Genomic DNA, 27,952 nt, shown 5'->3' on the forward strand with positions numbered 1-27,952 from the left:
GCATTGTTGATGACGCTGTCTAGTTCCTAGGTTAATGTGGGTAGTTGGAGAGAGGGAGAGAGATCGAACAGTAAGGGACATGTTAAAGCCGTGAGATGCAGTGTTGTAGGAAATTGCCAGCCAGTCTGACTGCACTAATGGAGAGAGAAAAGCTGAGCTGGCATTACAGATGGATCGTCTGCAGCAGAAAGTGAGTTACTTGCCGAAGATTAGAGTAGTTCAGCTTACTGTCACATACACCAGGGTGCAATGAAGATCCTTGCTTGTGTGAAGCTCACAGAGTAAACAGTGTCCGTGGTAATGATAAATACAGCAGTAAGTCCAGCGATGAGTGCGAGCAGCAGGACGGTGCAGAGACTGTCGCGCAGTCTGAGGTGGTGCAGAGAAACGCTGAGGTGACAATAACAGAAGGGGTAGAATGAAGGGTCCGAGACCGTGGCAGCCCCACCGGGAAGGGGATGTGAGGGAGGTGATGGTTCAGGAGTCTGACAGCAGTGGGGTAGGATCTGATCCTGAGTCTGGACGTCCGAGCTTTCAGGCTCCTGTATCTTCTCCCAGAAGGTAGAAGAGAGAGAAGGGAATGACCAGGGTGGCAGGTATCCCTGATGACACCGTCAGCCTTCCTGAAGCAACGCACGGTGAGGATGGAGTGAGGAGCCTGTGACAGACTGGGCAGTGTTTACTGCTCTCTGCAGGTCCCGTCGGTCCAGAGCACAGCAGTTGCCGTACCAGGCTGGGATGCAGCCCGTCAGGATACCTTCCATGACACATCTGTAGAAGTTTGAGGGAATCCTTGTGGACAAACTGAACCTTCTCAGATGCTGCATGGTGTGGAGGGACCAGGTGAGGTTGCTGGTGAGATGGATACCAAGGAACCTGAAGCTGTCGACCATCTCTACAGCAGCGCTGTTGATGAGGGCAGTCGTTGAACGTGATATTGAGTCCAGAAGGCTGCAATGTAGCCAGACAGAAGATGAGGTATTGTTCCTCAGGCTTACACTGCACATCGTTATCACAGTGCAGGAGGACACGGACATATAGGTCAGAGTGGGAGTGTGACGGAGAACAGGAAGCTCAGGATCACCATCTGCGAAGTCGTCACCAAATCAGGTTAGGTAAATCGGTTTATTATTGTCACATGTACCGAGGTGCAGTGACAAACCTTGTTTTGCATGCCATCCATACAGATCATTTCACCACATCAGTGCATCGAGGTAGTACAAGGGAAAACAATAACAGAATGCAGAATAAAGTGTCACAGTTACAGATAAAGTGCAGTGCAGGCAGACAATAAGGTGCAAGCGCCACGACGAGATAGATTATGAGGTCAAGAGTCCGTCTTATCGTACTAGGGAACCATTCAATAGTCTTATAACAGTGGGATAGAAGCTGTCCTTGAGCCTGGTGGGACATACTTTCAGGCTTTTGTAGCTTCTGCCTGATGGGGGGGGGGGGCACGGAGAGTGTAGAGGAGACACCTCCTGACCACCAAAGGCTGTACACTAATTATGAGAAGTCCAAATCAATGGCTGCTTCCCCTGAAAGGATGGTTTGGGTCGCTGGATGGTGGGATTAGGTGCATCTGTTGGGGTGTATTGTTCAAGTTACAGGGCCAGCAGAGTTCTGCACCATTGATCCAGAGACGTGAGTTCGTCCCACCCAGGCAGCTGGGGTTTTTAAATTGGAAGCAATTATATCAAAAAGGTAGAATTGGAGGAAAAAGTATCAGCCTTAGCAGCTATGAAAATCACCTTTAAAACCTGTCTGGTTCACTGGGGAGTTGCTATTTTTACCCAGATTGGACTTTACGTGACTTCAGATCAATGTGATTGACTCTCAGCTCCCCTTGAGTTCAAGGAGCATTCGGGATGGCTACTAAGTGTTGACGTAGCCACTGGGATGGACAATGAATGGTGAAATCGGCAACAAATCGGCTAGGCTACCTTCGTCCAAACCCCGTACTGACTGAACAGTGAACGGGGAGCCAAAAGCTGTGTTGGGTCGTGCAGCTGTCAGAACTGCTTTTATGCCTGGACAAGAGACCGTTAACAGTTTACTTTAGAGGGAAGTCCAAAGCAATGTCAATCAAGTGTAAAGTAATACCAAAGGGGGAGGTGGTGTTAGAACCATCCAGATAAAGCTTACTGTGTCTGCTGTTCACAGAGACTCCTGCTGTGTCCAGTGCTGTGACTGATAGCAGGGCCTCCTTTCTGCCCTCTTTGCTCAGGCCAACAGCAGTTAGAGTCAGAGAGTCACAGAGCAATACAGCACGGATACAGGCCCTTCGGCCCAACCAGTCCATGCCAACCACGGTGCCCACCCAGCTTGTCCCAATTCCCTGCGTTTGACCCATATCCCTCCAAGCCCTGCCCCTCCCTGTACCTATCCAAGTGCTTCTTAAATGACACTGTTGTACCTGCCTCACCCACTTCCTCTGGCAGCTCGTTCCATATACTCACCACCCTCTGCGTGAAATAGTTGCCCCTCAGTTACCTTTCAAATCTTTCCCCTCTCACCCTAAATCTATGCCCCCTAGTTTTGGACTCCCCTATCCTGGGGAAAAGACTGTTACCGTCCACCTTATCTCTGCCTCTCATAATTTTAAACTCTTCTATAAGGCTGCCCCTCCTACGTTCCAAGGAACAAAGACCTAGCCTGGCCGACCTCTCCCTGTAACTCAGGGCCTTGAGTCCTGGTTAAATTACTGGATGTATTTCTGATGCAGACACACTGGGAAGACGAATCCCTCTGCCGTGGAGTTTAAGGTCAGCATCGAGAGAATGGAATAGAGAAATGATATCGGCAATGCTAACCAAAATGGCCGGGAAGGGGAAGAGTGCTCTGGGCTTATACGTGACTCCAGACTCACTGTGATTCATGGAAGCTTGCCAGGGTAACAAGCCCCGGTTGAAGGTATCTCTCTCCAGCTGCATGAATCAGGAAGAAGTTCAGCTCTTCCAGGGATCACGACCTTCCCGTCCACCAGATGAGCTCTTGATCTCCTCATCGTGGCCCTTGCACCTTATTGTCTGCCTGCACTGCGCCTTCTCTGTAAGTGGAACACTTTATTCTGCATTCTGTTTTGCTTTTCCACTGTACTACCTCGATGTACTGACGTACAGAATGATCCGTCTGGATGGCACGCAAAGTATTTCACTGTATCTCAGTACACGTGACAGTAACAAACCGATTACCGAATGCCTGTGGTGTGCCCAGTCCCGGCATCAGTGTGGACCAACGCACCGGCAGTGTCTGCTCGTGGTGACGTCTCTGATGACACATTTCCCTCAGGGTCGGGCTCCCACACCCGCATTCACTGGGAACAGGACCTGAATCCACTGAGTGGTTTCGGAGTCTCAGGATGGTGCTCCCCCCAACAATGTATGAACTTGTATTCACCAAAGGCTTGTTATGGAGGCAGGAAAATTCCAGTGCACACACATCATAGAACACAGAACAGTACAGCACAGGAGCAGGCCCTTCGGCCCACCATGTCTGTGCTGAACACGATGCCAAATTAAACTAAGTCCCTTCTGCCGCACACGGTCCATCTCCCTCCATTCCCTGCACATCCACGTGTCTGTCTAACAGCCTCTTAAACCCCTCTATTGTATCTGCCTCAACCCCACCCCGGCAGCCCGTTCCAGGCACCCACCACTCTCTGTGTAAAAAAACCTGCCCTGCACGCCTCCTTTAAACTTTCCCCCTCTCATCTCAAATGCGTGTCCTCTAGTATTGGACATTTCTACCCTGGGGAAAAGATTCTGACTGCTAACCCGATGTATTTATGTAGGGACTGATCTGTCTGCATGGCATGCAAACAAAGGCTATTCACTGTACCTCACCACATGTGACAATAATAAACCAATTCCAATCCTCTTATCTGTGCCTCTCATAATCTTATAAACCTCTATCAGGTCTGCCCTCAGCCTCTGTCGCTCCAGAGAAAACAACCCAAGTCTGTCCAACCTCTCCTTATAGCTCATGCCCTCTAATCCGGGCAGCGTCCTGGTGAACCTCTTCTGCACCCTCTCCAAAGCCCCCACCTCCTTCCTGTAATGGGGCGACCAGGACTGCACACAATACTCCAAGTGCAGCCTAACTAAAGTTTTATCCAGCTGCAAAATGACCCTTATACTCAATGCCCGGACCAATGAAGGCCAGCACTCCATACGGATTTTTTACCACCCTGCCTACGTTCAGGGAGCTGTGGAATTAGTCCACAAGATCCCTCGGTACATCAATGCTGTTAATGGTCCTGCCATTTAGAACGTAAAACATAGAACATTACAGCACAGTACAGGCCCTTCATTTTATCCTGATCTAAGATCTATCTGACCCTTCCCTCCCACAGAGACCTCCATTCTCCACCATAGATAGTCTCTTAAATGTCCCTAATGTATCTGCCCCCACAACCTCTGCCACCAGTGCGTTCCACGCACCCACCACTCTCTGTGTAAAAAAACTTACTCCCGACATCTCCCTTAATACTTTCCTCCAGTCACCTTAAAATTATGTCCCCTCGTGTTAGCCATTGTCACCCTGGGAAAAAGTCTGAGTGTCCACTCGATCAATGCCTCTTGTACACCTCTATCAAGTCCCCTCTCATCCTCCTCCTCTCCAAAGAGAAAAGCCCTAGCTCACTCAACCTATCCTCATAGGACATGCTCTCCAATCCAGGCAACATCCTGGTAAATCTCCTCTGCACCCTCCCTAAAGCTTCCGCATCCTTCCTATAATGAGGCGACCAGAACTGAACACAATACTCCAAGCGTGGTCTAACCAGAGTTCTATAGAGCTGCAACATCACCTCGCAGCTCTTGAACTCAATCCCCCGACTAATGAAGGCCAACACTCCATACGCCTTCTTAACAACCCTATCGACCTGCATGGTAACCTTGAGGGATCTATGGATGTGGACCCCAAGATCCCTCTGTTCCTCCACACTGCTAAGAGTCCTGCCATTAACCTTGTATTCTGCCTTCAAATTCGATCTCCCAAAGTGCATCACTTCACACTTATCTGGGTTAAACTCCATCTGCCACTTCTCAGCCCAGCTCTGCATCCTATCAATGTCCTGTTGTAATCTACAGCAACCTTCTACACTATCCACAACACCACCAACCTTTGTATCATCAGCAAACTTACTAACTCACCCTTCCACATCCTCATCCAACTCATTTATAAAATTTACAAAGAGCAGGGGTCCCAGAACAGATCCCTGTGGAACACCACTGGTCACCGACGCTCCATCTACCACCACCCTCTGTCTTCTATGGGCGAGCCAATTCTGAATCCACACAGCCAAGTTTCCCTGGATCCCATGCCTCCTGACTTTCTGAATGAGCCTTCCATGAGGAACCTTATCAAACACCTTACTAAAATCCATGTAAACCACATCCACTGCTCGACCTTTATCAATGTGCTTTGTCACATCCTCAAAGAATTCATTCAGGCTCGTGAGGCACGACCTGCCCCTCACAAAGCCATGCTGACTGTCCCTAATCAGCCTGTGCTTCTCTAAATGCCCATAAATCCTGTCTCTAAGAATCTTCTCCAGTAATTTGCCCACCACTGAAGAAAGACTCACTGGTCTGTAATTCCCAGGGTTATCCCTACTCCCTTTCTTAAACATAGGAACAACATTTGCCACCCTCCAATCATCTGGCACTATTTCTGTGGCCAGTGAAGACACAAAGATCATCGCCAAAGGCACAGCAATTTCTTCCCTCGCTTCCCGTAATAACCTTGGATATATCCCATCCGGCCCCGGTGACTTATCTATCCTAATGTTTTTCAAAAGTTCCAGCACATCCCCTTTCCTCATGTCGACATGCCCTAGTGTATCAGCCTGTCGTACACCATTCTCACACACGTCAAGGTCTCTCTCTGGTGAATACTGATGCAAAGTATTCATTAAGGACCTCCCCTACCTCTTCCGACTCCAGGCACATGTTTCCCCTTTTATCCCTGATCAGTCCTACCCTCACTCTAGTCATCCTCCTGTTCCTCACATACGTGTAGAACGCCTTGGGGTTTTCCTTGATCCTACTCGCCAAGGACTTCTCATGCCCTCTTCTAGCTCTCCTAAGTCCATTCTTAAGCTCCCTCCTGGCTACCCTGTAACTCTCCAGAGCCCTGTCTGATCCTTGCTTTCTAAACCTCAGGTGAGCTTCCTTCTTCCTCTTGACAAGATATTCTACATCTCGTGTCAACCACGGTTCCTTCACTCTGCTGTATACTACATTTACTGTATACTTTCCCCGTAAGGCAACTTGCTTCAGTCCACAATATCCCTGCAGTGAGACGGACAGTTCCAACCGTACCTCTGTCACGATGGTAGCTGTGAACTGGGACCGGTCGTACACCCACCCATCAGTGCACGCCTGTGTGTCGGGTTGGCTCCGGTACCCCCACGTCTCGTTGGTGCCCAGGAGCTGCCACTGCGGTGAGGTGTACAGGAGGCATTTGTCCGGCCTCCCCTCCCGGTCCAGGGGCACGAAGACCCGGAGAAGCTCCTCGTTCAGTGGCTCCTCTGTCGCGTTGAGGTACCTCGTGCCGTTGGCTCCCGGGCGCACCCTACACCGGTGGTCGGGTACAGCGGCCACAAAGTTCTGAAGCAGGTTATGGCCGGCCATGAAAAAAACTGGTACTGAGATTAGGAAAATATGGATGGCTTGGTATTTTCCCAGGCCTCCAACTGTCTTCAGGATGTCTTCAAAATCCATGGCTCCGAGCTGCAGAAGGAACGTTCTGATGCTGGGAGATTGCTGGCACTGAACACTTTAGGCTGCACTCTATCATTAGTATGTTGAGTTGAGTAATGTTTAACGCGGTGATAACAAGAGCTACTTAATCATTCTAAACTGCTAAACCAAGTTTAATGAGCTTGGATGGTGTGCAACTACTTCCAGGGGGCTCTGTGGTTGTTGCTGTTGTAGTTGAGGTTGTGGGAAGGGTCTCCGTCAGTACAGTACAAAACACTGACAAAGAATCTGGAACAGCACAAGATATTCAAGGCACTTCATCAATCTGCAGATAGAAAGTTATTGTTGGAGAGTCACAGAGTCACACAGCACAGAGCACACAACCTGTCCATGCCAACCACGGTGTCCATCTAAGCCATTCCCATTTGCCCACGTTTGGCCCATATCCCTCTCAGCCTTTCCCCTCCATGTTCATTAAATGTTGTTAATGTCCCTGCCTCACCCACTTCCTCTGGCAGCTCGTTCCACATACTGACCACCCTCTGGGTGAAAAACTTGCCCCTCAGGTTCCTATTAAAGCTCCCCCCTCTCACCTTAAACCTGTGCCCTCTAGTTCTTGATTCCCCAACCCTGGGAAAAAAACTGTGCGCATTCACCCTATCGATGCTCCTCATGATTTTATACACCTCTATAAGGTCACCCCTCAGTCTCCTACACTCCAATGAAAAGAACCCCAACCTGTTCAACCTCTCTCCATACCTCAGTCCCTCGAGTCCCAGCAACATCCTTGTAAATCTCCTCTGCACTCTTTCCAATTTAATGGCATCTTTCCTGCAGCAGGACGACCGAAACTGTTCACAACACTCCAAGTGCGGCCTCACCAATGTCTAGTACAACTGCAACATAACATCCCAACTCCTGTACTCAGTGCCCTGACTGATGAAGGCCAGCGTGCCGAATGCCTTCTTCACCCCCCGTCTACCTGTGACGCCACTTTCAGTACTTGTACTCCTAGGTCCCTCTGTTCTACAACACTACCCGGGGCCCTACCGTTCACTCTGAAAGTCCTACCCTGGTTTGACTTCCCGAAATGCAACCCTCTGCACTTATCCGGATTAAAGTCCATTTGCCATTCCTCAGCCCACTGACCCAGCCGGTCGAGATCCCCCTGTCATTTTTGACAACCTTGGAGAGGACAAAGTGTGGAGACCAGGAGAAGCTGAAGGACACACGTGGCGGAGGTTCTGTCTGAGAGAGGGTGGGGAATTACAGATGAGCTGACTGAAGGAAGTGTACACAGAGGGAGGTTAATGAGGCCAGAGGAGAGAGGGAAAGGAGCGTTGCTGGAACTGTGAGATAGTGTGCTCACTGGGAGTCTGATATGGAGAAGGTCAGATATAGTCAGCAGATCAGGCAGCACCTTCACTGCCTGCAACACCACCCTGGGCATCAGGGTCCACAGGAGGTTCACAACAATGATCCTGGGAATGAAAGGGTTAACGTATGAGGAGCATTTGATGTCTCTGGGCCTGTACAGAAGTTTAGAAGGATGAGGGGGGGATCTCACTGAAACCTCCTGGATACTGAAAGGCCTGGACAGAGCGGACGTGGAGAGGATGTTTTCATCAGTGGGAGAGTCCGGGATCCAAGGGCACAGCCTCAGAATGAAGGGATGTCCCTTTAGAACTGAGATGAGGAGGAATTTTTTCAGCCAGAGGGCAGTGAATCTGTGGAATTCGTTGCCTCAGAGGGCAGTGGAGTCATGGGGTGCATTTAAGGCAGGGATTGACAGACTTTTGATCGGTGAGGGGGGTTAAGGGTTACGGGGAGACTGGGGTTGAGAAAAAACTCAGCCATGATTGAATGGCGCAGCAGACTCGATGGGCCGAATGGCCTAGTTCTGCTCCTTTCTCCTGTGGACACGGACCGCCTATTCTATTTACTGGTCTCTTAATAAATTGCAGCAGAAAGAGAACATTCAGCCCTTTGAACTGTTCCGGCATCGATCCAGCTCACGGCTGACGTTCCAGCTCAGCTCCCTTTACGTACCCTCTCCCGTCTCCCTCGATTTCCTTAATATCCAGAGATGCATCCCTCTCCGGCTGGTCTGAACTCAGTGACTGCAGCCCTCGGTGTTATAGAACTTCTGCCCTCCTGACTCCACAGTCAGACCCCTGCTGTAAAGTACCTCAGCTGGGGGAAACATTGTCCTTGCATTGACCCCTGCAGACCACTGTTCCATGAGAATGCCATCCCCGTCAGTGGGAAGCAGCCTGTTCTGTGGGGGTCAGGTGGTAACCTCCACTGTGGGGCAGCTGCCGGGAAATGGAACTTGAAGCGGCTTTCACCGATCCTGAGTGCCCAGGTAAGGTCAGTACACTTCTCCCAGTGATGGAGACTGCTCCTCCAGGCGGGGGTGCTGACACTGCCTTACACAGATGTCCTCCCTCACCTTTCAATTAGAACACGGAACACGGAACAGTACAGCACAGGAACAGGCCCTTCGGCCCACAATGTTGTGCCGACATTTTATCCTGCTGTAAGATCTATCTAACCCTTCCCTCCCACATAGCCCCCCATTTCTCTATCATTCATGTGTCTATCTAAGAGTCTCTTAAATGTCCCTAATGTATCTACCCCCACAACCTCTGCCGGCAGTGCGTTCCACGCACCCACCACTCACCGTGTAAAAAACTTACCCCTGACATCCCCCTTATACCTTCCTCCAATCACCTTAAAATTATGCCCCCTCGTGTTAGCCATTGTCGCCCTGGGAAAAAGTCTCTGACTGTCCACTTGATCTATGCCTCTTATCATCTTGTACACCTCCATCAAGTCACCTCTCATCCTCCTCCTCTCCAAAGAGAAAAGCCCCAGCTCACTCAACCTATCCTCATAAGACATGCTCTCCAATCCAGGCAGCATCCTGGTAAATCTCCTCTGCACCCTCTCTAAAGCTTCCACATCCTTCCTATAATGAGGCGACCAGAACTGAACACAATACTCCAAGTGTGGTCTGACCAGAATTCTATAGAGCTGCAACATCAACTCGCAGCTCTTGAACTCAATACCCCGACTAATAAAGGCCAACACTCCATACGCCTTCTTAACAACCCTATCGACCTGCGCGGCAACCTTGAGGTATCTGTGGACGTGGACCCCAAGATCCCTCTGTTCCTCCACACTGCTGAGAGTCCTGCCATTAACCTTGTATTCTGCCTTCAAATTCAATCACCCAAAGGGTATCACTTCACACTTATCCAGGTTAAACTCCATCTGCCACTTCTCAGCCCAGCTCTGCATCCTATCAATATCCTGTTGTAATCTACAGCAACCTTCTACACTAGCCACAACACCACCAACATTTGTATCATCAGCAAACTTACTAACCCACCCTTCCACGCTATCCTCACGAATGTCAATGTCTCTCTCTCTCTCTGGTGAATACCGAAGAAAAGTATTCATTAAGGACCTCCCCTACCTCTTCTGACTCCAGGCACATGTTTCCCCTTTTATCCCTGATCGGTCCTCCCCTCACTCTAGTCATCCTCCTGTTCCTCACATACGTGTGAACGCCTTGGGGTTTTCCTTGATCCTACTCGCCAAGGACTTCTCATGCCCCCTTCTAGCTCTCCTAAGTCCATTCTTAAGCTCCCTCCTGGCTACCTTGTAACTCTCCAGAGCCCTGTCTGATCCTTGCTTTCTAAACCTCAGGTGAGCTTCCTTCTTCCTCTTGACAAGATATTCTACATCTCGTGTCAACCACGGTTCCTTCACTCTGCTGTATACTACATTTACTGTATACTTTCCCCGTAAGGCAACTTGCTTCAGTCCACAATATCCCTGCAGTGAGACGGACAGTTCCAACCGTACCTCTGTCACGATGGTAGCTGTGAACTGGGACCGGTCGTACACCCACCCATCAGTGCACGCCTGTGTGTCGGGCTGGCTCCGGTTCCCCCACGTCTCGTTGGTGCCCAGGAGCTGCCACTGCGGTGAGGTGTACAGGAGGCATTTGTCCGGCCTCCCCTCCGGGTCCACAGGCACGAAGACCCGGAGAAGCTCCTCGTTCAGTGGCTCCTCCGTTGCGTTGAGGTACCTCGTGCCGTTGGCTCCCGGGCGCACCCTACACCGGTGGTCGGGTACAACGGCCACAAAGTTCTGAAGCAGATTGTGGCCGGCCATGAATAAAGCTGGTACTGAGATTAGGAAAATATGGATGGCTTGGTATTTTCCCAGGCCTCCAACTGTCTTCAGGATGTCTTCAAAATCCATGGCTCCGAGCTGCAGAAGGAACGTTCTGATGCTGGGAGATTGCTGGCACTGAACACTTTAGGCTGCACTCTATCATTAGTATGTTGAGTTGAGTAATGTTTAACGCGGTGATAACAAGAGCTACTTAATCATTCTAAACTGCTAAACCAAGTTTAATGAGCTTGGATGGTGTGCAACTACTTCCAGGGGGCTCTGTGGTTGTTGCTGTTGTAGTTGAGGTTGTGGGAAGGGTCTCCGTCAGTACAGTACAAAACACTGACAAAGAATCTGGAACAGCACAAGATATTCAAGGCACTTCATCAATCTGCAGATAGAAAGTTATTGTTGGAGAGTCACAGAGTCACACAGCACAGAGACAGGCCCTTCGGCCCAACCTGTCCATGCCAACCACGGTGTCCATCTAAGCCATTCCCATTTGCCCACGTTTGGCCCATATCCCTCTCAGCCTTTCCCCTCCGTGTTCATTAAATGTTGTTAATGTCCCTGCCTCACCCACTTCCTCTGGCAGCTCGTTTCATATACGGACCACCCTCTGGGTGAAAAACTTGCCCCTCAGGTTCCTATTAAAGCTCCCCCCTCTCACATTAAACCTATGCCCTCTAGTTCTTGATTCCCCAACCCTGGGAAAAAGACTGTGCGCATTCACCCTATCGATGCCCCTCATGATTTTATAGGGTCTGGGATCCAAGGGCACAGCCTCAGAATGAAGAGACGTCCCTTTAGAACTGAGATGAGGAAGAATTTCTTCAGCCAGAGGGCGGTGAATCTGTGGAATTCGTTGCCTCAGAGGGCAGTGGAGTCATGGGGTGCATTTAAGGCAGGGATTGACAGACTTTTGATCGGTGAGGGGGGGGTTAAGGGTTACGGGGAGACTGGGGTTGAGAAAAAAACTCAGCCATGATTGAATGGCAGAGCAGACTCAATGGGCCGAATGACCTAATTCTGCTCCTTTCTCCTGTGGACACGGACCGCCTATTCTATTTACTGGTCTCTTAATAAGTTGCAGCAGAAAAAGAACATTCAGCCCTTTGAACTGTTCCGGAATCGATCCAGCTCACGGCTGATGTCCAGGCTCAGCTCCCTTTACGTGCCCTCTCCCGTCTCCCTCGATTTCCTTAATATCCAGAGATGTATCCCTCTCCGGCTGGTCTGAACACATCTCCTTTAAACGTTCCCCCCTCTCACCGTAAATGAACATCTTCTAGTACTTGACATTTCAAACCGGGGGAAAGATTCTGGCTGTCTGCCCTATGTACTTAAGTACGGAATGATCTGCCTTGATGACAGCCAAGCAAGAGCTTTTCACTGTATCTCAGTAAGTGAGACAATAGTAAACCGATTCCAATTCCATACCTGTGCCTCTCATAATGTTATAAACCTCCATCAGGTCTCCCCTCAGCCTCCGACGCTCCAGAGAAAACAACCCAAGTTTGTCCAACCTCTCCTTATAGCTCATGCCCTCTAATCCAGGCAGCATCCTGGTGAACCTCTTCTGCACCCTCTCCGAAACCTCCACACCCTTCCTGTAATGGGGAAACCAGAACTGCTCCAAGTGTGGTCTGACCGGAGTTTTATACAGCTGCAACGTGATTTCCCGACTCAACGCCCCGATTGATGAAGGCAAGCACGCTGTACACCTTCTTTACCACTCGATCTTCTTGCGTGAGCGCTTGGACCCCAAGATCCTTCTGTACTTCAGAATGTGTGTTTGGATCACCTCCATGAAGAGTTCTCCTCCACCCTCTATCACCGAGTCTTCAAACATCACACTCCCCATCCCCAGGAAGAGGCTCAGTGCATCAACCAAATCACCAAGCTGTGCCCGAGTGTGGGGGTGACACCCAGTTCAGCTGGACTCTTCAGAGAGACCTGGGGACTGATCTGAACCTGCGCATTGTAAAGTCCAGGCCAACTTTTAACAGCAAATCTCTTTTTTTTTAATAACCTTAGCTTTCAGTCCAGGAAAACAACAGTGTTACAGGGGGGAAGGAAGCTCACGGAAACGGGCAGGAACGCACGGCTGCAGTTCTCCGGAGAAGTGCTCGGATCTGAGAGTCTTCTGTTTCAGGAGCAACAAACAGTGTTCTCACACCTCAGGTAAGGACACACACTCACTGCTCACACTCACTGCTCACACTCCCTGCTCACACTGTTCACACTCACCACTCACAAACACCACTCACACTCAATGCTCACACACCACTCATACACACTGCTCACACACATGCTCACACACTCACTGCTCACTCACTGCTCCGCTCACGCTCACCATCACCCTCACACACTCACGGCTCACACACTGCTCACACTCACTGCTCACACACTCGCTGCTCACACTCACCATCACCCCACACACTCACTGCTCACACTCACTGCTCACACTCACTGCTCACACACACACTGCTCACACACTCACCGCTCACACTCACTGCTCACACACTACTGCTCACACACTGTACACACTCACTGCTCACACTCACTGCTCACACTCACTGCTCACACCCTATGCTGATACACATGTTACTGACACACTCTGCTGACACACACTGAAACTGACACTGACACTGCGGAGTTTGCACGTTCTCCCCGTGACCCCGGGTGCTCCTGTTCCCTCCCACGTCCCGACGATGTGCGGAGTCGGTGGGTTAATCGTAATTTACCCGTCGTGTGCAGAAGTGACAAAAGAATCACAGGCAGGAGGGAATAAGATTCAGGGACACAGGGAGATAAGGAGATGGGGGAATGGAATTGGTCTGTGGAGGGCTATCATGGACAGAATGGCCTCCCTTTGAGCCAATACACGTTACAACATCCAGCGTCAGAAATGCATCAGACAACTGGTCAAAAGTGCGCGAGATCCAAAGAAACAAAAAGCAAGAGTAGGCCATTCAGCCTGTCACTTTTCTGCCGTCCATGGGCGTGTGTCACAGGGCAGAGCAAGCTGGGAGCTGCCTCAGATCAGACTCTCTGCTCCATCAGGGGGACCTGTGCTCGCGGCTGTAGAGCTGTCTCCTTCCTTGCCCCCTTTCTTTTTCCCTGCCTGCAAACAAACAGAAGTCTCCCGAGTTTCGAAGCTCTGTTTTTAACCCCGTTCCGTCGTCCCCAGGTCCGTCCCCAAGGGAGGGAGCTTTAACCCCGTTCCGTCGTCCCCAGGTCCGTCCCCAAGGGAGGTAGCTTCGACAAGGTGCCCCGGGCGGGAGTCGGTGGACTGAGTTGTGTCTCCACTGTCTACCGAGTGGGAGGATGCAGCAGATCCCTCAGGATGCACCAGATACCGACAGTTCTGACAAGTGTCCTCACCGCTCCGGTGGCCCAGGGTCGATCCCGACATCCGGCACTGTCAACTGAAGTCACGGAGTTGTACAGCAGGGAAACAGGCCCTTCAGCCCATCTCGCCCATGCTGACCGAGACACCCGTCTAGGCTAGTCCCACCTGCGCAGAGTTTGCACATTCTCCCCGTGACCCGCGTGGGCTCCCCCCCCCCCCACTCCAGGTGCTCCGGTTCCCTCCCAGGTGCGGGACCGGCGGCTTGACGCTGTAAGTTGCCTGTAGCGTCGGGCGGTACTCCCAGGTCTGACTGTCTCCTCGGCTGTTATCTTTGGTCCACTCATACGCCAGGTCCAACTGAGACAAGAGGGTCACCCACCTGTTCTCCACGTCCTTGATGGTGTCAGGCAGCTGGGCGCTGAGGGTCTCCGGAAGGCAGAAGGCTGACGCTCCGGATATGATGGCCACCCCGCCGTAGATGGTCATCGGCAGCAGCGGGAGGCGGTCGCCGGTCAGCTTCACGGCCGGAGCCACCATGGCTCCAACCCGCGCCATGGTGTTGGCAAATCCCACCCCCGTCTGTCTGCAGGAGACAAAGGCCCAGGGTCAGGGGTGGTGGGTGAAGCACCCCACATCCCGACTGGAGCAGGGCATGTCGACAGGAACTACTCAGTTATACCAGCAGGTGCACCCTGCTCAAACTGACCCAGCTATCCTGACCCCATTCACCCAGCACTTGGTCTGCAGCCTGCTATGGTGTGGCAGATCAAGTGCCCGTCTAGATATTTAACGACGGAGAGAGTCTCTGCCTCCAGCATCCTTCTGCCTGTGTGAGTCTGACTGGCATCCACCAACTGAATCGCCTTCTGCTTCCCAACCCCACCCAGCCTCCGTCAGCGACCTTGCTCCCACCCTGAAGGTCAGAACGCGGGGATGTCCGCTGATGTTGGAACCACGTTCAGTTCTACTCGCAGCTCCTCAGACGACGGAGCAGCCCGTCCCTGCCCGCACCAAGATCTGGGCGATGTTTGGACTCGAGCCACACACACACAGACTGCTGGAGGAGCTCAGGGGGTCGGGCAGCGTCTGTGGAGGGAGAGGGACAGTTGACGTTTTGAAATGACTGTCTCCCCTCTGCCCTTCCAGTCCAGGGGAAGGGTCTCAACCCGAAACGTCGACTCTCCCTCTCCCTCCACAGACGCTGCCCGACCCGCTGAGCCCCTCCAGCACTGTGTGTGTTGCTCCAGATTCCAACATCTGCAGTCCCCTGTGTCTCCAGTCAGACACGGCCTGATAAATAGCAGGTAACATTCACGCCACGACGGTACCAGGCACTGAACATGTCCAACAAGAGAGGGCTGACCACCTACCCTTGACATTCAGTGGCACTCCCATCATTGAATCCCCTGTCACCGACACCCTGGGGTCAGCACTGAGCAGAACCCCACCGGACCAGCCACATAAACCCCGTGTCTACAGGAGCAGGTCAGGGGGTGGGGACCCTGCGGTGAGGGACTCACCTCCTGACACCCCAAGGCCTTTCCCCCATCTACACGGCGCAGGTCAGGAGTGTGACGGGACACTCCCCACTGGCCTGGGTGAGTGCGGATCCAACAACTCTCAAGGAGCTCGACATCATCCAGGACAAAGCAGCCCGCTCGATCGGCACCCCATCCACCCCTCCTAAACACTCCCTCCCTCCACCACCGGCGCACAGTGGCTGCAGGGTGCACCGTCTACACAACGCCCCACGGTTACTCGCCCAGGCTACTCCGACAGCACCTCCCAAACCCACCACCTCTCCCACCCAGGACAAGGGCAGTGGGTGCAGGGGAACACCACCACCTGCAGGTTCCCCTCCCAGTCACACCCCACCCTGACTGGGAAATATCTCGCCGTTCCTTCACCGTCACTGGGTCTAAACCCTGGAGCTCCCTCCCCAACAGCACCGTGGGAGCCCCTTCCCCACACGGACTGCAGCGGTTCAAGGAGGCAGTTCACCCCCTCCTTCTCACGGGGCAGTTAGGGACGGGGGGGTAAATGCCGGCAAAGCCCAGCCCACAGCTGGTGAATATAAAACACTGTTTTGGCTTCCATCTTCCCCACAGTTGATTTTTGGTACAAAGTCTCCAAGTTTCTCCCTCTCAAGGGTTACAAAGAGGGACCGAGGTATCCTGGGTCATCTCCAGACCAGACGTGGAAGGTGCAGCCCACCGAACCATTCCGGGACCATACTTCAGAGCCACAGGAACCCTGTGACGAAGCTGCTCATAGAACATCGAACAGTACAGCACAGGGCAGGCCCTTCGGCCCAACATGTTGTGCCCACCTATACAAACCTCAGCCACGATCATTCAAACCCTTCTTCCTACACAGCCCATAACCCTCCATTTTCCTTACATCCATGTGCATATCTAAGAGACTTTTACATCTCCCTGTTGTATCAGCCTCCACCACTACCCCTGGCAGTGCGTTCCAGGCACCCACCACTCTCTGTGTAAAAAACCTACCTCTGACATCTCCCCTAAACTTTCCTCCACTCACCTTAAACAGATGTCCTCTGGTATTGGCCATTGCTGCCCTGGGGAAAAGGTGCTGACTGTCCACTCTGTCTATGCCCTTCATGATCTTACACACCCCTATCAAGTCATCTCTCATCCTGCGTCTCTCCAAAGAGAAAAGCACTAGCTCACTCAACCTTTCCTCATAAGACATGCTCTCTAATCCAGGCAATGTCCTGCTATATCTCCTCTGCACCCTCTCTAGAGATTCCACATCTTTTCTATAATGAGGCGACCAGAACTGAACACAATACTCCAAGTGTGGTCTAACCAGAGTCCTATAGAGCTGCAACATTACCTCGTGGCTCTTGAACTCAATAAGATAAGATTTCTTTATCAGTCACATGTACATCGAAACACACAGTGAAATGCATCTTTTACGTAGAGTGTTCTGGGGGCAGCCCGCAAGTGTTGCCACGATTCCGGCGCCAACATAGCACGCCCACAACTTCCTAACTCGTACGCCTTTGGAATGTGGGAGGAAACCAGAGCACCCGGAGGAAACCCACGCAGACACGGGGAGAACGTACAAACTCCTTACAGGCAGCGGCCGGAATTGAACCCAGGTCACTGGCGCTGTAATAGCGTTACGCTAACCACTACACTACCGTGCGATACCCTGACTAATGAAGGGCAGCACACCATGCCCCTTCTCACGTTCAACCCTCCCTGGTACTCTCCCCCAGGACCATCGCGGGATCTCCCAGGCTGAGCCGCCGGCGTCCCGTCGGCGGGAAACCCACCTGATCACGGTTGGGTAGAGCTCACTGACGTGGAGGAAGCAGCAGCTGAAGGCAGCGGCCAGGCTGCCCTTACCGATGGCGGCCAAGGCGGTGCGCAGGGCCTGGAGATCTGTGCAGGACACAGGAGTAGAGTGAGTGACACCGAACCTCGGCTGTAATGTCCTTAGCTTGCTGTTTAAGTGCAGTACCATGACAAGGGTTACAAACCTTGCATCAGTTCTGTTCTTAGACATTGGCATCAGTTCAAATTAGATTCATTGAGTCATAGAGTCATACAGCACAGAAACAGGCCCTACGGCCCAACCGGTCCATGCTGACCAAGATTCCCACCTAAGCCAGCCCCATTTGTCTGCATTTGTCCCTCTAAACCTTTCCCATCAATGGACCTGTCCAAATGCTTTTAAACACTGTAATTGTACCCTCCTCTACCACTCCTTCTGGCAGCTCGTTCCACACACCCACCACCCTCTTTGTGTGAAAAATTGACCCTCAGGTCCCCCTTAAATCTTTCCCCCTCACACCTTACACCTGTGCCCTCTAGTTTTAGACCCCCCTATGCTGGGAAGCAGGCTGTGACTCTCTACCCTAGCTATGCCCCTCCATAAGGTCACCTCCTTTGCTTCAAGGAAACCACTCCCAGACTGTCCGGTCTCTCCTTGTTTAAGAGACTCTTAGGTAGGCAGATGGATGAAAGAAAAACAGAGGCTTACAGGTGGTGAAGGGAATAGATTGAATGTGGATAAGGTGCCTGGAACGGGCTGCCGGGAGTGGGGGTGGAGGCAGATACGGTAGAGGGGTTTAAGAGGCTCTGAGATAGGTACCTGGAATCGGCTGGCACAACATCGTGGGCCAAAGGGCCTGTATCGTGCTGTACTGTTCTGTGGTCCTAACTCAAGCCCTGCAGTCCCAGCGACGTCCTGGTGAAGGAGACACGCCCCCACCCCTTGCCTGCCCCACCGTTCTGTAAGACCACAGCCAACCTGACTGCAACCCCACCCTGCAATCCGACCGACCTCCAGTAACTCCTCGCCTACCAAGTGTCTGCCTTGACCCCACTCAGCCCCACTTCTGCCTCTTTTTGTCTCAAATGGGTGAGAAAAGCTTTTTGAACAGTGAGCCCTGGTTCTAGATTCTTGGGGTCCTTGAGGTGGGGTCCTCGATTACACTGTCAGTGGAGGGGAGGCTGGTTTGTGTGATGGATGTAGGGTGCTGGTGGTGACAGACTGGCAGATTCACTGGACCATGTCGCTCCTTCTAGTACCTGTACACACAGAGTTATTTCACTCTTGTTCCATGTTACACTGTAGAATAATGATTCCCAGTGAACCCAGTGCATTTAGGAGACAGAACACGGAACAGACCAGCACAGGAACAGGCCCTTCGGCCCACCATGTTGTGCTATACTAATTAAACTAGTAATTAAATACCAAACTTAACTAATTCCTTCTGTCTGCACACTGTCCGTCTCCCTCCATTCCCTGCACATCCCTGTGTCTGTCTAACAGCCTCTTAAACCCCTCTATCCTATATGCCTGCACCCCCACCCCTGGCAGCCCGTTCCAGGCACTCACTGCTCTCTGTGTAAGTAACTTGCCCCACACATCTCCTTTGAACTTACCCCCCTTATCTTAAATGTATTGGACATTTCGACCTACTCTATCTGTGCCTCTCACTCTCTTATAAACCTCTATCAGGTCTCCCCTCAGCCTCTGCCGCTCCAGAGAGAACAACCCAAGTTTTCCAACCTCTCCTTATAGCTCATACCCTCTAATGCAGGCAGCATCCTGGTGAACCTCCTCTGCACCCTCTCCAAAGCCTCCACATCCTTCCTATAATGGGGCGACCAGAACTGAATGCAATTCTCCAGATGCGGCCTAACCAGAGTTTTATAAAGCTGCAACGTAACTTCATGATTCTTGAAGTCAGTGCCTCGACTAATAAAGGCAAGTATGCCGCATGCCTTCTTTACCGCCCTATCGACCTGTGCAGCCTCTTTCAGGGAGCTATGGACTTGGACCCCAAGATCCCTCTGCACACCAATGCTGTTGAGGGTCCTGCCATTAACTGTGTCCTGTCCCTTTACATTTGACCAGAGGTGCAACACCTCACAGATGGCCGGGTTAAATTCCATCTGCCATTTCTCCGCCCATATCTGCAACAGACATATCCCGCTGGATCCTTTGGCACCTTCCAAACCATCCACAACACCACCAATCTTTGTATTGTTTGTGAACTTACTGACCCACCCATCCACGTTTTCATCCGGGCCTTTAAAAGGAGCTGGGAATACACAACATTCCAGATCGTGTCTCCGGACACACACCCACCCACTCACATTCCCAACCCGGACCCCAGCTCCAGCCACACACCCGTCCCCTGGTCGAACGCTGGACCCTCCCAGCTCACTGTCCAGACCCATGGGTGAACCCAATCCTCGACCATGAGGAATCCTGAACAATCGGAAGCCGGATTCTCGGAGTTCCATGTGATAACGCCGGGATCTGGCACCAGATGTTGCCAATGTTAGGAGACCCCGGATGTTTGGTTAAAACACTGCCGGCTCCCTTGTTGTGACCTTGCACCTTATTGCACTGCACTTTCTCTGTAGCTGTGACACTTTACTCTGTACTGTTATTGTTTTTACCTGCACTACATCAATGCACTCTGTACTAACTCAGTGTAACTGCACTGTGTAATGAACTGACCTGTACGATCGGTTTGCAAGACAAGCTTTTCACTGGACCTTGGTACAAGTGACAATAATAGACCAATACCAATACCAATCCCACATAAAGTAGCTCCACCCCAACCCCATGTGATTGGCAGTTACAATGGCCAGTCAAAGTGGACGAAATCCAACTGGTGGTACTGACCTCCTGGGATGAAGATGTTGACCACAATAACCAGCCCCGCCAGGATTAGGGTGGCCGCCTGTGTGAACCTCCTGCCGATATAAGTCAAGGTGAAAAGACCCACCAGCTTGGCAGGGATGTCAACCACTCCAAAGATGAGCTGGATGAGATAGATGTCAACCCCAAGTCCTTGCAGGTCGACCGACAGCCCGTAATATGAGAAGCTCGTTGAGAACCTGCAGCAGGGGTAAAGATCCGGGAGAACAGGTCTCATCAACAGCCACCGTCATTCATAGAAAGTTCAGGTGCCTCAGTCTTTCAGCAGGGACTCCCTCACCAACAGCACCTCTCCCCGCACTGAAGGAGGCACCGGCCCCCTGCCCTCTCGAGGGATGATTAGTGATGGGCGATCAGTACTGGCCTTGCTGGCAATGCCCGAATTAATATAAGCAGTTACAAGAAGCAAAGGTGTGCGGTGAACCCGGCAGAGGAGGAGGGAGAGAGAAATTCTTGGCTTCAGGCCTGGCAGCACGGGTAGACAGGGCTCACAAGTGATCTGCTAGAGGAACTCAGCAGTCGAGCAGCATCTGTGGGAGGGAGAGGAATTCAGGTCAAAACCCCCCTGTGTCAGGATAGTCTTTGATCCGAAACGTCAACAATTCCTCTCCCCCCACAGATGCTGTTTGACCGCCGAGCTCCTCCAGCAGATGGTTTGTTGCTCCAGGTTCCAGTGTCTGCAGTCCCTGGTGTCTCCTTGATACAGGGCTAAACCAGGAGTGGCACGGTGCTCCTGCAGGGAGAGCCACTGCCTTGTGACTCCAGAGACCTGGGTTCGATCCCGACCTCCGTCACCCTGTGTGTGTGTATGTGTGTGTGTGAGTATGTGTGTGAGTGTGTGTGTGAGTGTGTGTGTGTGCGTGCGTGTGTGTGGTGTGTGCGTGCATGTGTGTGTGTGTGTGTGGTGTGTGCGTGCGTGCGTGCGTGTGTGTGGTGTGTGCGTGCGTGTGTGTGTGCGTGTGTGTGTGCGTGTGTGTGGTGTGTGTGTGTGTGTGGTGTGTGCGTGCGTGTGTGTGTGCGTGTGTGTGGTGTGTGTGTGGTGTGTGTGTGTGTGTGTGTGGTGTGTGTGTGTGTGGTGTGTGCGTGCGTGTGTGTGTGTGTGTGTGTGTGTGTGTGTGTGTGTGTGTGTGTGTGTGTGTGTGTGTGTGGAGTTTGCACGCTCTCCCTGTGACCGCGTGGGTTTCCCCCGGGTGCTCCAGTTCCCTCCCACGTCCCAACCACGTGCGGGTTAATTAACTACCGTAGGACATTCAGGGGGGTGATGCAGGTAGTGAGAGAGATTAGATTACAGGGAAGTAAGTGGGGGAATGGAGTTCATTGGATGGCTCTGAGCGCTAGCACTGACGGTGGACCAGATGGCCTCCTACTATGTCACTTGAAGATATTAAAGATCACATCACCTGTTGCCCAGCTGAGAGATCCTGTCAGAACACAAGGAAATAGGGGCAGGTCACCACAAGCCAGCCCCACAACTCAACAGGGTAACAAAAGTTTCAATAATATGTTGTAATAAAATGATGAGAGGCATAGACAGGGTAGAAATGTCACACACCAGAGGACGGGCTGTTAAGGTTGGAGGGGGGAAGTTTAAAGGCAATGTTTTGTACGCGGAGAGTGGTGGGTGCCAGGGGTAGTGGTGGAGGCAGGCGGTTTGGTGGAGTTTAAAAGGCTTTTAGACACATGAATGTGAGGGGAACGGAGGGATGTGGATGATACACAGGAGGAGGATGGTTAGTATAAATTGGCATCAAGGTCAGCATGACATGGTGGGCCGAATGGCCAGTTCTATGTTCTACGATCACAGCTGATCTACACTGGCCTCAGCTCCTCTTCTGTGTCAGTTCCCCATCACCCTGCATTCCTCGATCTTTCAAATATTTATCTGTCTCCACAAATATGTCCAATGATCCAGCCTCCAGCTCCCTCGGGGACGGCAAATCCCAGAGATTCACCTCCCTCTGAGAGAAGTCGCTCCGATGCATCTGGCTTAAGTGACCGCCCTTTATCTTGGAGCTATGTTCCCTTGTTCTCGACTGGTGGAACCGTCTCCACCTCCTCTGTCAGGCCCCGGGAGATCCATGTCTAAATAAGGTCACCCCTCTCATTCTTCTAAAACTCCGAGGAGCACAGAGCCAGGCTGTCTAGCCTCAAGATGGGACAAATAAATAACCTACCAGACAATCATGGTGCAGAAGGTTGTTTTGCGAAGGACAGGGGTTTTGAACAGGTCAAACACACTGTAGGTCCTTTTGCTGTTTGTTAATTCCTCCTCCATGTTTGACCTCAAGATCTTTGGGAACAGACACAATGATACAAGAACGTAAGAGATAGGAGGAGGAGGCCATTCAGCCTTTCGAGCGCATTCTCCCCCTTCCTCAAGATCTACCTCGGCACCGTTTTCCTGCCCTTATCTTGCTTCCATCTGGTGGGTTTTCCGTTGGAGGAGAGATTTTGGGAATGCCCAGAAGTCTGTCCACCTCTGTTCTGAATGAACTCAGTGAGGGAGTTTCTTCAGACTTCTGGGGCGGACTCGCCACCCTCTGAGTGAAGAAATGAGCCAAGCCCTTACTCCGAGGCTGTGACCCCCAGTTCCAGACCCGTCAACCTAGGAGAACAGCCAGCCTGTTGAGCCCTGTAAGAATTTTGTGCTTCAATGAAATCTTTTCTCGTTCTTTTAAACTCTAGACAGCACAGTTCAAAATCTCCTCAATCTCTCCACCTTTGGAAAACCTGCCATCCCTGAAACCAGTCTGGCGAATCTTCACTGCCTCTCTCTCTTTGGTAAGTGCATCCTGTTCAAGTAAGGACATCAAAACGGCGCACACTGCTCCAGCTGTGGGCCCCTATATAATCATAATTAAATGCTGGTATCTTTCAATAAAGGCCAAGGCACCATTGGCCTTCCTAGTTGTTGGTAGACCTTCATGTTGGCTGTCAGTGATACGTGTACAAGGGCACCCAAGTCCCTTTGAACTGTCTTTTCCTCTCACCGCCTCGGTAAAGCAGCCAGCATAATCAAAGTCCCCACTCACCCGGGTCATTCTCTCTTCTCTCGTCTTCCATCGGGTAGAAGATACAGGAGCCTGAGGGCACGTACCACCAGACTTAAGGACAGCTTCTACCCCACTGTGATAAGACTATTGAACGGTTCCGTTATGCGATGAGATGGACTCTTGACCTCACGATCTACCTTGTTGTGACCTTGCACCTTATCGCACTGCACTTTCTCTGTAGCTGTGACACTTTACTCTGTACTGTTATTGTTTTTACCTGTACTACATCAATGCACCCTGTTCTAACCCAATGTAACTGCACTGTGTAATGAATTGACTTGTACGATCGGTGTGCAAGACAAGTTTTTCACTGGACCTCGGTACAAGTGACAATAATGAACCAACACCAATACCAATCAACATCAGCCAATCTCTCATCATTTAATAAATATTCTGCTCTTCTGCATTCTTTCCTGTCCAAGGCAAGGTCGAGTTTACTGCCAGATGCACAAGTCCGTGTGTGCACAGGGGCAGTGAAACACTTACTTGCAGCAGCATCACAGGCACAGAGCACCAGAGACACAACATTCACAAGAAAAACAGGAATTAAACATAAATTAAACACAATTTTTACAAGAAAGAACAATTACAGCAAAAAACGTCCATTTTAGTGCACAGTGATCAAAGTGGTCCCAGTGTTGTTAATCTCTAGTGATTAGGGTTGTGCCGGTTGGTTCAAAGTGGATACAGAATCAGAATCAGATTTTTTATTACCAACTTGGATGTTGTGAAGTGCGTTGTTCTGCGGCAGCAGTACAGCGCAAGACAGATAATTACCATAAATCACAAAAATAAATAAATAAGTCGGAAAAAAATGGAATAACGAGGTGGCGTTCATGGGTTCGTGCACCATTCAGGAATCTGATGGCGGAGGGGAAGAAGCTGTTCCTGAATCGTTGAGTGTGGGTCTTCAGGCTCCTGTACCTCCTCCCCGATGGTAGTCACGAGAAGAGGGCATGTCCTGGGTGGTGAGGGTTCTCAGTGATGGATGCCACCTTCTTGAGGTACTGCCTCTTGAACATAGAACACTACAGCACAGTACAGGCCCTTCGGCCCACAATGTTGTGCCGACATTTTATTCTGCTGTAAGATCTATCTAACCCTTCCCTCCCACATAGCCCCCCATTTCTCTATCAGCCATGTGTCTATCTAAGAGTCTCTTAAATGTCCCTAATGTATCTGCCTCCACCACCTCTGCCGGCAGTGCGTTCCACGCACCCACCACTCTCTGTGTAAAAAACTTACCCCTGACATCCCCCTTATACCTTCCTCCAATCACCTTAAAATTATGTCCCCTCGTGTTAGCCATTGTCGCCCTGGGGAAAAGTCCCACTGAAGATGTCCCGGATGGTGGGGAGGGTTGTGCCCGTGATGGAGCTGCCTGAGTCTACAACCCTCTACAGCCTCTTGCGACCCTGTGTACTTGAGAACCTTATATCATTCTACATCGCACTCCATTGTTGCCCATTCTCTTGTCTGTGTCTCCTTGAAGACTCTTTGCGTCTTTATCAGTACTCACCTTACCATGTACACTGGCAGGTCCTTGATGGACACAGCCCTCCCCACCACTGACAGCATCTACAGGAGGCGCTGCCTCATCCCCACCATCCGGGCCGTGCCATCTTCTCACAGCTCCCATCGGGCAGGAGGTACAGAAGCCTGAAGTCCCCACACCACCAGGCTCAGGAACAGTGACTTCCCTTCAACCATTCGGTTCTTGAACCGACCGACACATCCCTAACCCCACTTCAGCAACAGAACACTACAGACCTCCTCTTGCCCTGCCGTGGGACTTGTCTCGGATTGTGTTTTGCTGCACTAGTGTCTTGTCTGGACAGTTTTTCTTCACTGTCTTGTATAATTTATGTTCTGTGTGTGTGGTCTGTACCTACCTGCCTGTGATGCTGCTGCAAGCAAGTTTTTCACTGTAGCTGTACCTCACCGCACCTGTGGACATGGCAATAACCTTGACTTCACTTGGCAAGAACGAGACGGCTCTTTCAGTCTTAGCAACCGAGAAGGTTGTGTGGATATGTTCACAGAGGTCGCAAAAGGCTAAAGACAAGAGATCCAGTCTTGTTCCACGGTCTTTAATCTGCAAAGCCGCAGATTTTAAATCTGCTTTCTGAATGTGATTGGGAACTTCGTGCATGTAAGGTGCACCCCCATGCATGTATAGTACACACCTTCATACATGTGCGTTACACCTCTCAGCATGCATGGGACACTACTATACGTCTGTGTTGTAGTCACATGTACCAAGATGCAGTGAAGAGCCTTTGTTTCTGTGCCATCCAGACAGATGGAGGTGGTTCGCAATGGAAAACAGCGGAGTGCAGAATGTAGTGTCACAGCTGCAGAGAGAGCTCAGAGCAGGCAGACAGTAAGGTGCAAGGGCCACAACGAGGTAGATTGTGAGGTCAAGAGTTCACCTTTTATCATATTAGAGGTCTGTTAAGGAGTGCAGTGGCACAAATTCGAATGTGTATGGTACATTTCAGACACGCATACCTTCATGTGTACATGGAATATTCCCGTGTCTGCCTGGTATAATCCCGTGTGTGCCTGGTATAATCCCATGTGTGCCTGGTATAATCCCACATGTGCCTGGTATAATCCCATGTGTGCCTGGTATAATCCCATGTGCGTGGTATAATCCCATGTGTGTGTGGTATAATCCCGTGTGCGTGGTATACCCCTCTGGTTCATGTCTCTACCTGCATGGTGTGTACCATACACCCCATGCCGCCAAAGTCCTTACAAATTACAGAGGTCACTGCCAGAACTTCCCAATGGGAATTCCTGCTGCGGGAATGCTTGCTGGGCAACAGGGGGACCCACTCCCCGCTGACACTTACAGCAGCGGTCAGCTCCTCCGCTGCCTCCTTCTTGCCGTTCAGTTTTGCCACCCGTTTGAGGTGTCTCAGAGCTTTGTCTGTCTGGCCGTTCATCACGAGCCATCGCGCCGACTCCGGGAACCACCTGTGAGGGCGGATTGAAGGACTTAACAGCAACGTCCACAGCACCAGTGTCCCAACACCAGTGTCCCAGCACCAACGTCCCAGCATCAGTGTCCCAGCACCAGTGTCCCAGCACCAACGTCCCAGGACCAGTGTCCCAGCACCAGTATCCCAGGACCAGTGTCCCAGCACCAGTGTCCCAGCACCAGTGTCCCAACACCACAGTGTCCCAGCACCACAGTGTCCCAGCACCAGTGTCCCAGGACCAGTGTCTCAGCACCACAGTGTCCCAGCACCAGTGTCCCAGCACCACAGTGTGCCAGCACCACAGTGTCCCAGCACCAGTGTCCCAGCACCAGTGTCCCAGCACCAACGTCCCAGCATCAGTGTCCCAGCACCAGTATCCCAGCACCAGTGTCCCAGCACCAGTCTCCCAGCACCAATGTCCCAGCACCAGTGTCCCAGGACCAGTATCCCAGCACCAGTGTCCCAGCACCAACGTCCCAGCACCAGTGTCCCAGAACCAACGTCCCAGCACCAATGTCTCAGCACCAGTGTCCCAGCACCAGTATCCCAGGACCAGTGTCCCAGCACCAGTGTCCCAGCACCAGTGTCCCAGCACCAACGTCCCAGCACCAGTATCCCAGCACCAACGTCCCAGCTCCAGTGTCCCAGGACCAGTGTCCCAGCACCAGTGTCCCAGCACCAACGTCCCAGCATCAGTGTCCCAGCACCAACGTCCCAGCACCAGTGTTCCAGCACCAGTGTCCCAGCACCAGTATCCCAGCACCAGTGTCCCAGCACCAGTGTCCCAACACCACAGTGTCCCAGCACCACAGTGTCCCAGCACCAGTGTCCCAGGACCAGTGTCCCAGCACCACAGTGTCCCAGCACCAGTGTCCCAGCACCACAGTGTGCCAGCACCACAGTGTCCCAGCACCACAGTGTCCCAGCACCAGTGTCCCAGCACCACAGTGTCCCAGCACCAGTGTCCCAGCACCAGTATCCCAGCACCAGTGTCCCAGCACCAGTGTCCCAACACCACAGTGTCCCAGCACCACAGTGTCCCAGCACCAGTGTCCCAGGACCAGTGTCCCAGCACCACAGTGTCCCAGCACCAGTGTCCCAGCACCACAGTGTGCCAGCACCACAGTGTCCCAGCACCACAGTGTCCCAGCACCAGTGTCCCAGCACCACAGTGTCCCAGCACCAGTGTCCCAGCACCAGTGTCCCAGCACCACAGTATCCCAGCACCAGTGTCCCAGCACCAGTGTCCCAGCACCACAGTGTCCCAGCACCAGTGTCCCAGCACCAGTCTCCCAGTACCACAGTGTCCCAGCACCAGTGTCCCAGGACCAGTGTCCCAGCACCAGTGTCCCAGCACCAGTGTCCCAGGACCACAGTGTCCCAGCACCAGTGTCCCAGGACCAGTGTCCCAGGACCAGTGTCCCAGGACCACAGTGTCCCAGGACCAGT

At 51.9% G+C, this 27,952-nt stretch overlaps 2 protein-coding genes across 11 annotated transcripts in view; both read right to left on the minus strand.

The window, feature by feature from the left end:
- The window catches only part of LOC127586909 (solute carrier family 22 member 6-A-like), a 31,546-nt gene extending 24,772 nt beyond the window's left edge, over positions 1-6,774 (minus strand). Inside the window, exon 1 of the mRNA XM_052044936.1 lies at positions 6,327-6,774. Within this exon, the coding sequence (XP_051900896.1) occupies positions 6,327-6,728 (402 nt within the window). The 5' untranslated portion in view covers positions 6,729-6,774. The remainder of the gene's footprint in view (positions 1-6,326) is intronic.
- A 6,135-nt stretch (positions 6,775-12,909) lies between these two features.
- The window catches only part of LOC127586950 (solute carrier family 22 member 6-A-like), a 33,686-nt gene continuing 18,643 nt past the window's right edge, over positions 12,910-27,952 (minus strand). For all 10 annotated transcript variants that reach the window (XM_052044999.1, XM_052044996.1, XM_052044991.1 and 7 more), the window contains 6 exons: positions 26,375-26,498; positions 22,638-22,753; positions 20,428-20,642; positions 17,555-17,663; positions 14,630-14,833; positions 12,910-14,022 (listed from right to left, as the gene is read on the minus strand). In XM_052044999.1, coding sequence (XP_051900959.1) covers positions 13,941-14,022; positions 14,630-14,833; positions 17,555-17,663; positions 20,428-20,642; positions 22,638-22,753; positions 26,375-26,498 — 850 coding nt within the window. In that variant the 3' untranslated portion in view covers positions 12,910-13,940. The remainder of the gene's footprint in view (positions 14,023-14,629; positions 14,834-17,554; positions 17,664-20,427; positions 20,643-22,637; positions 22,754-26,374; positions 26,499-27,952) is intronic.

Source organism: Pristis pectinata, chromosome 38, assembly GCF_009764475.1.
Source record: "Pristis pectinata isolate sPriPec2 chromosome 38, sPriPec2.1.pri, whole genome shotgun sequence".
Lineage (NCBI taxonomy): Eukaryota > Metazoa > Chordata > Chondrichthyes > Rhinopristiformes > Pristidae > Pristis > Pristis pectinata.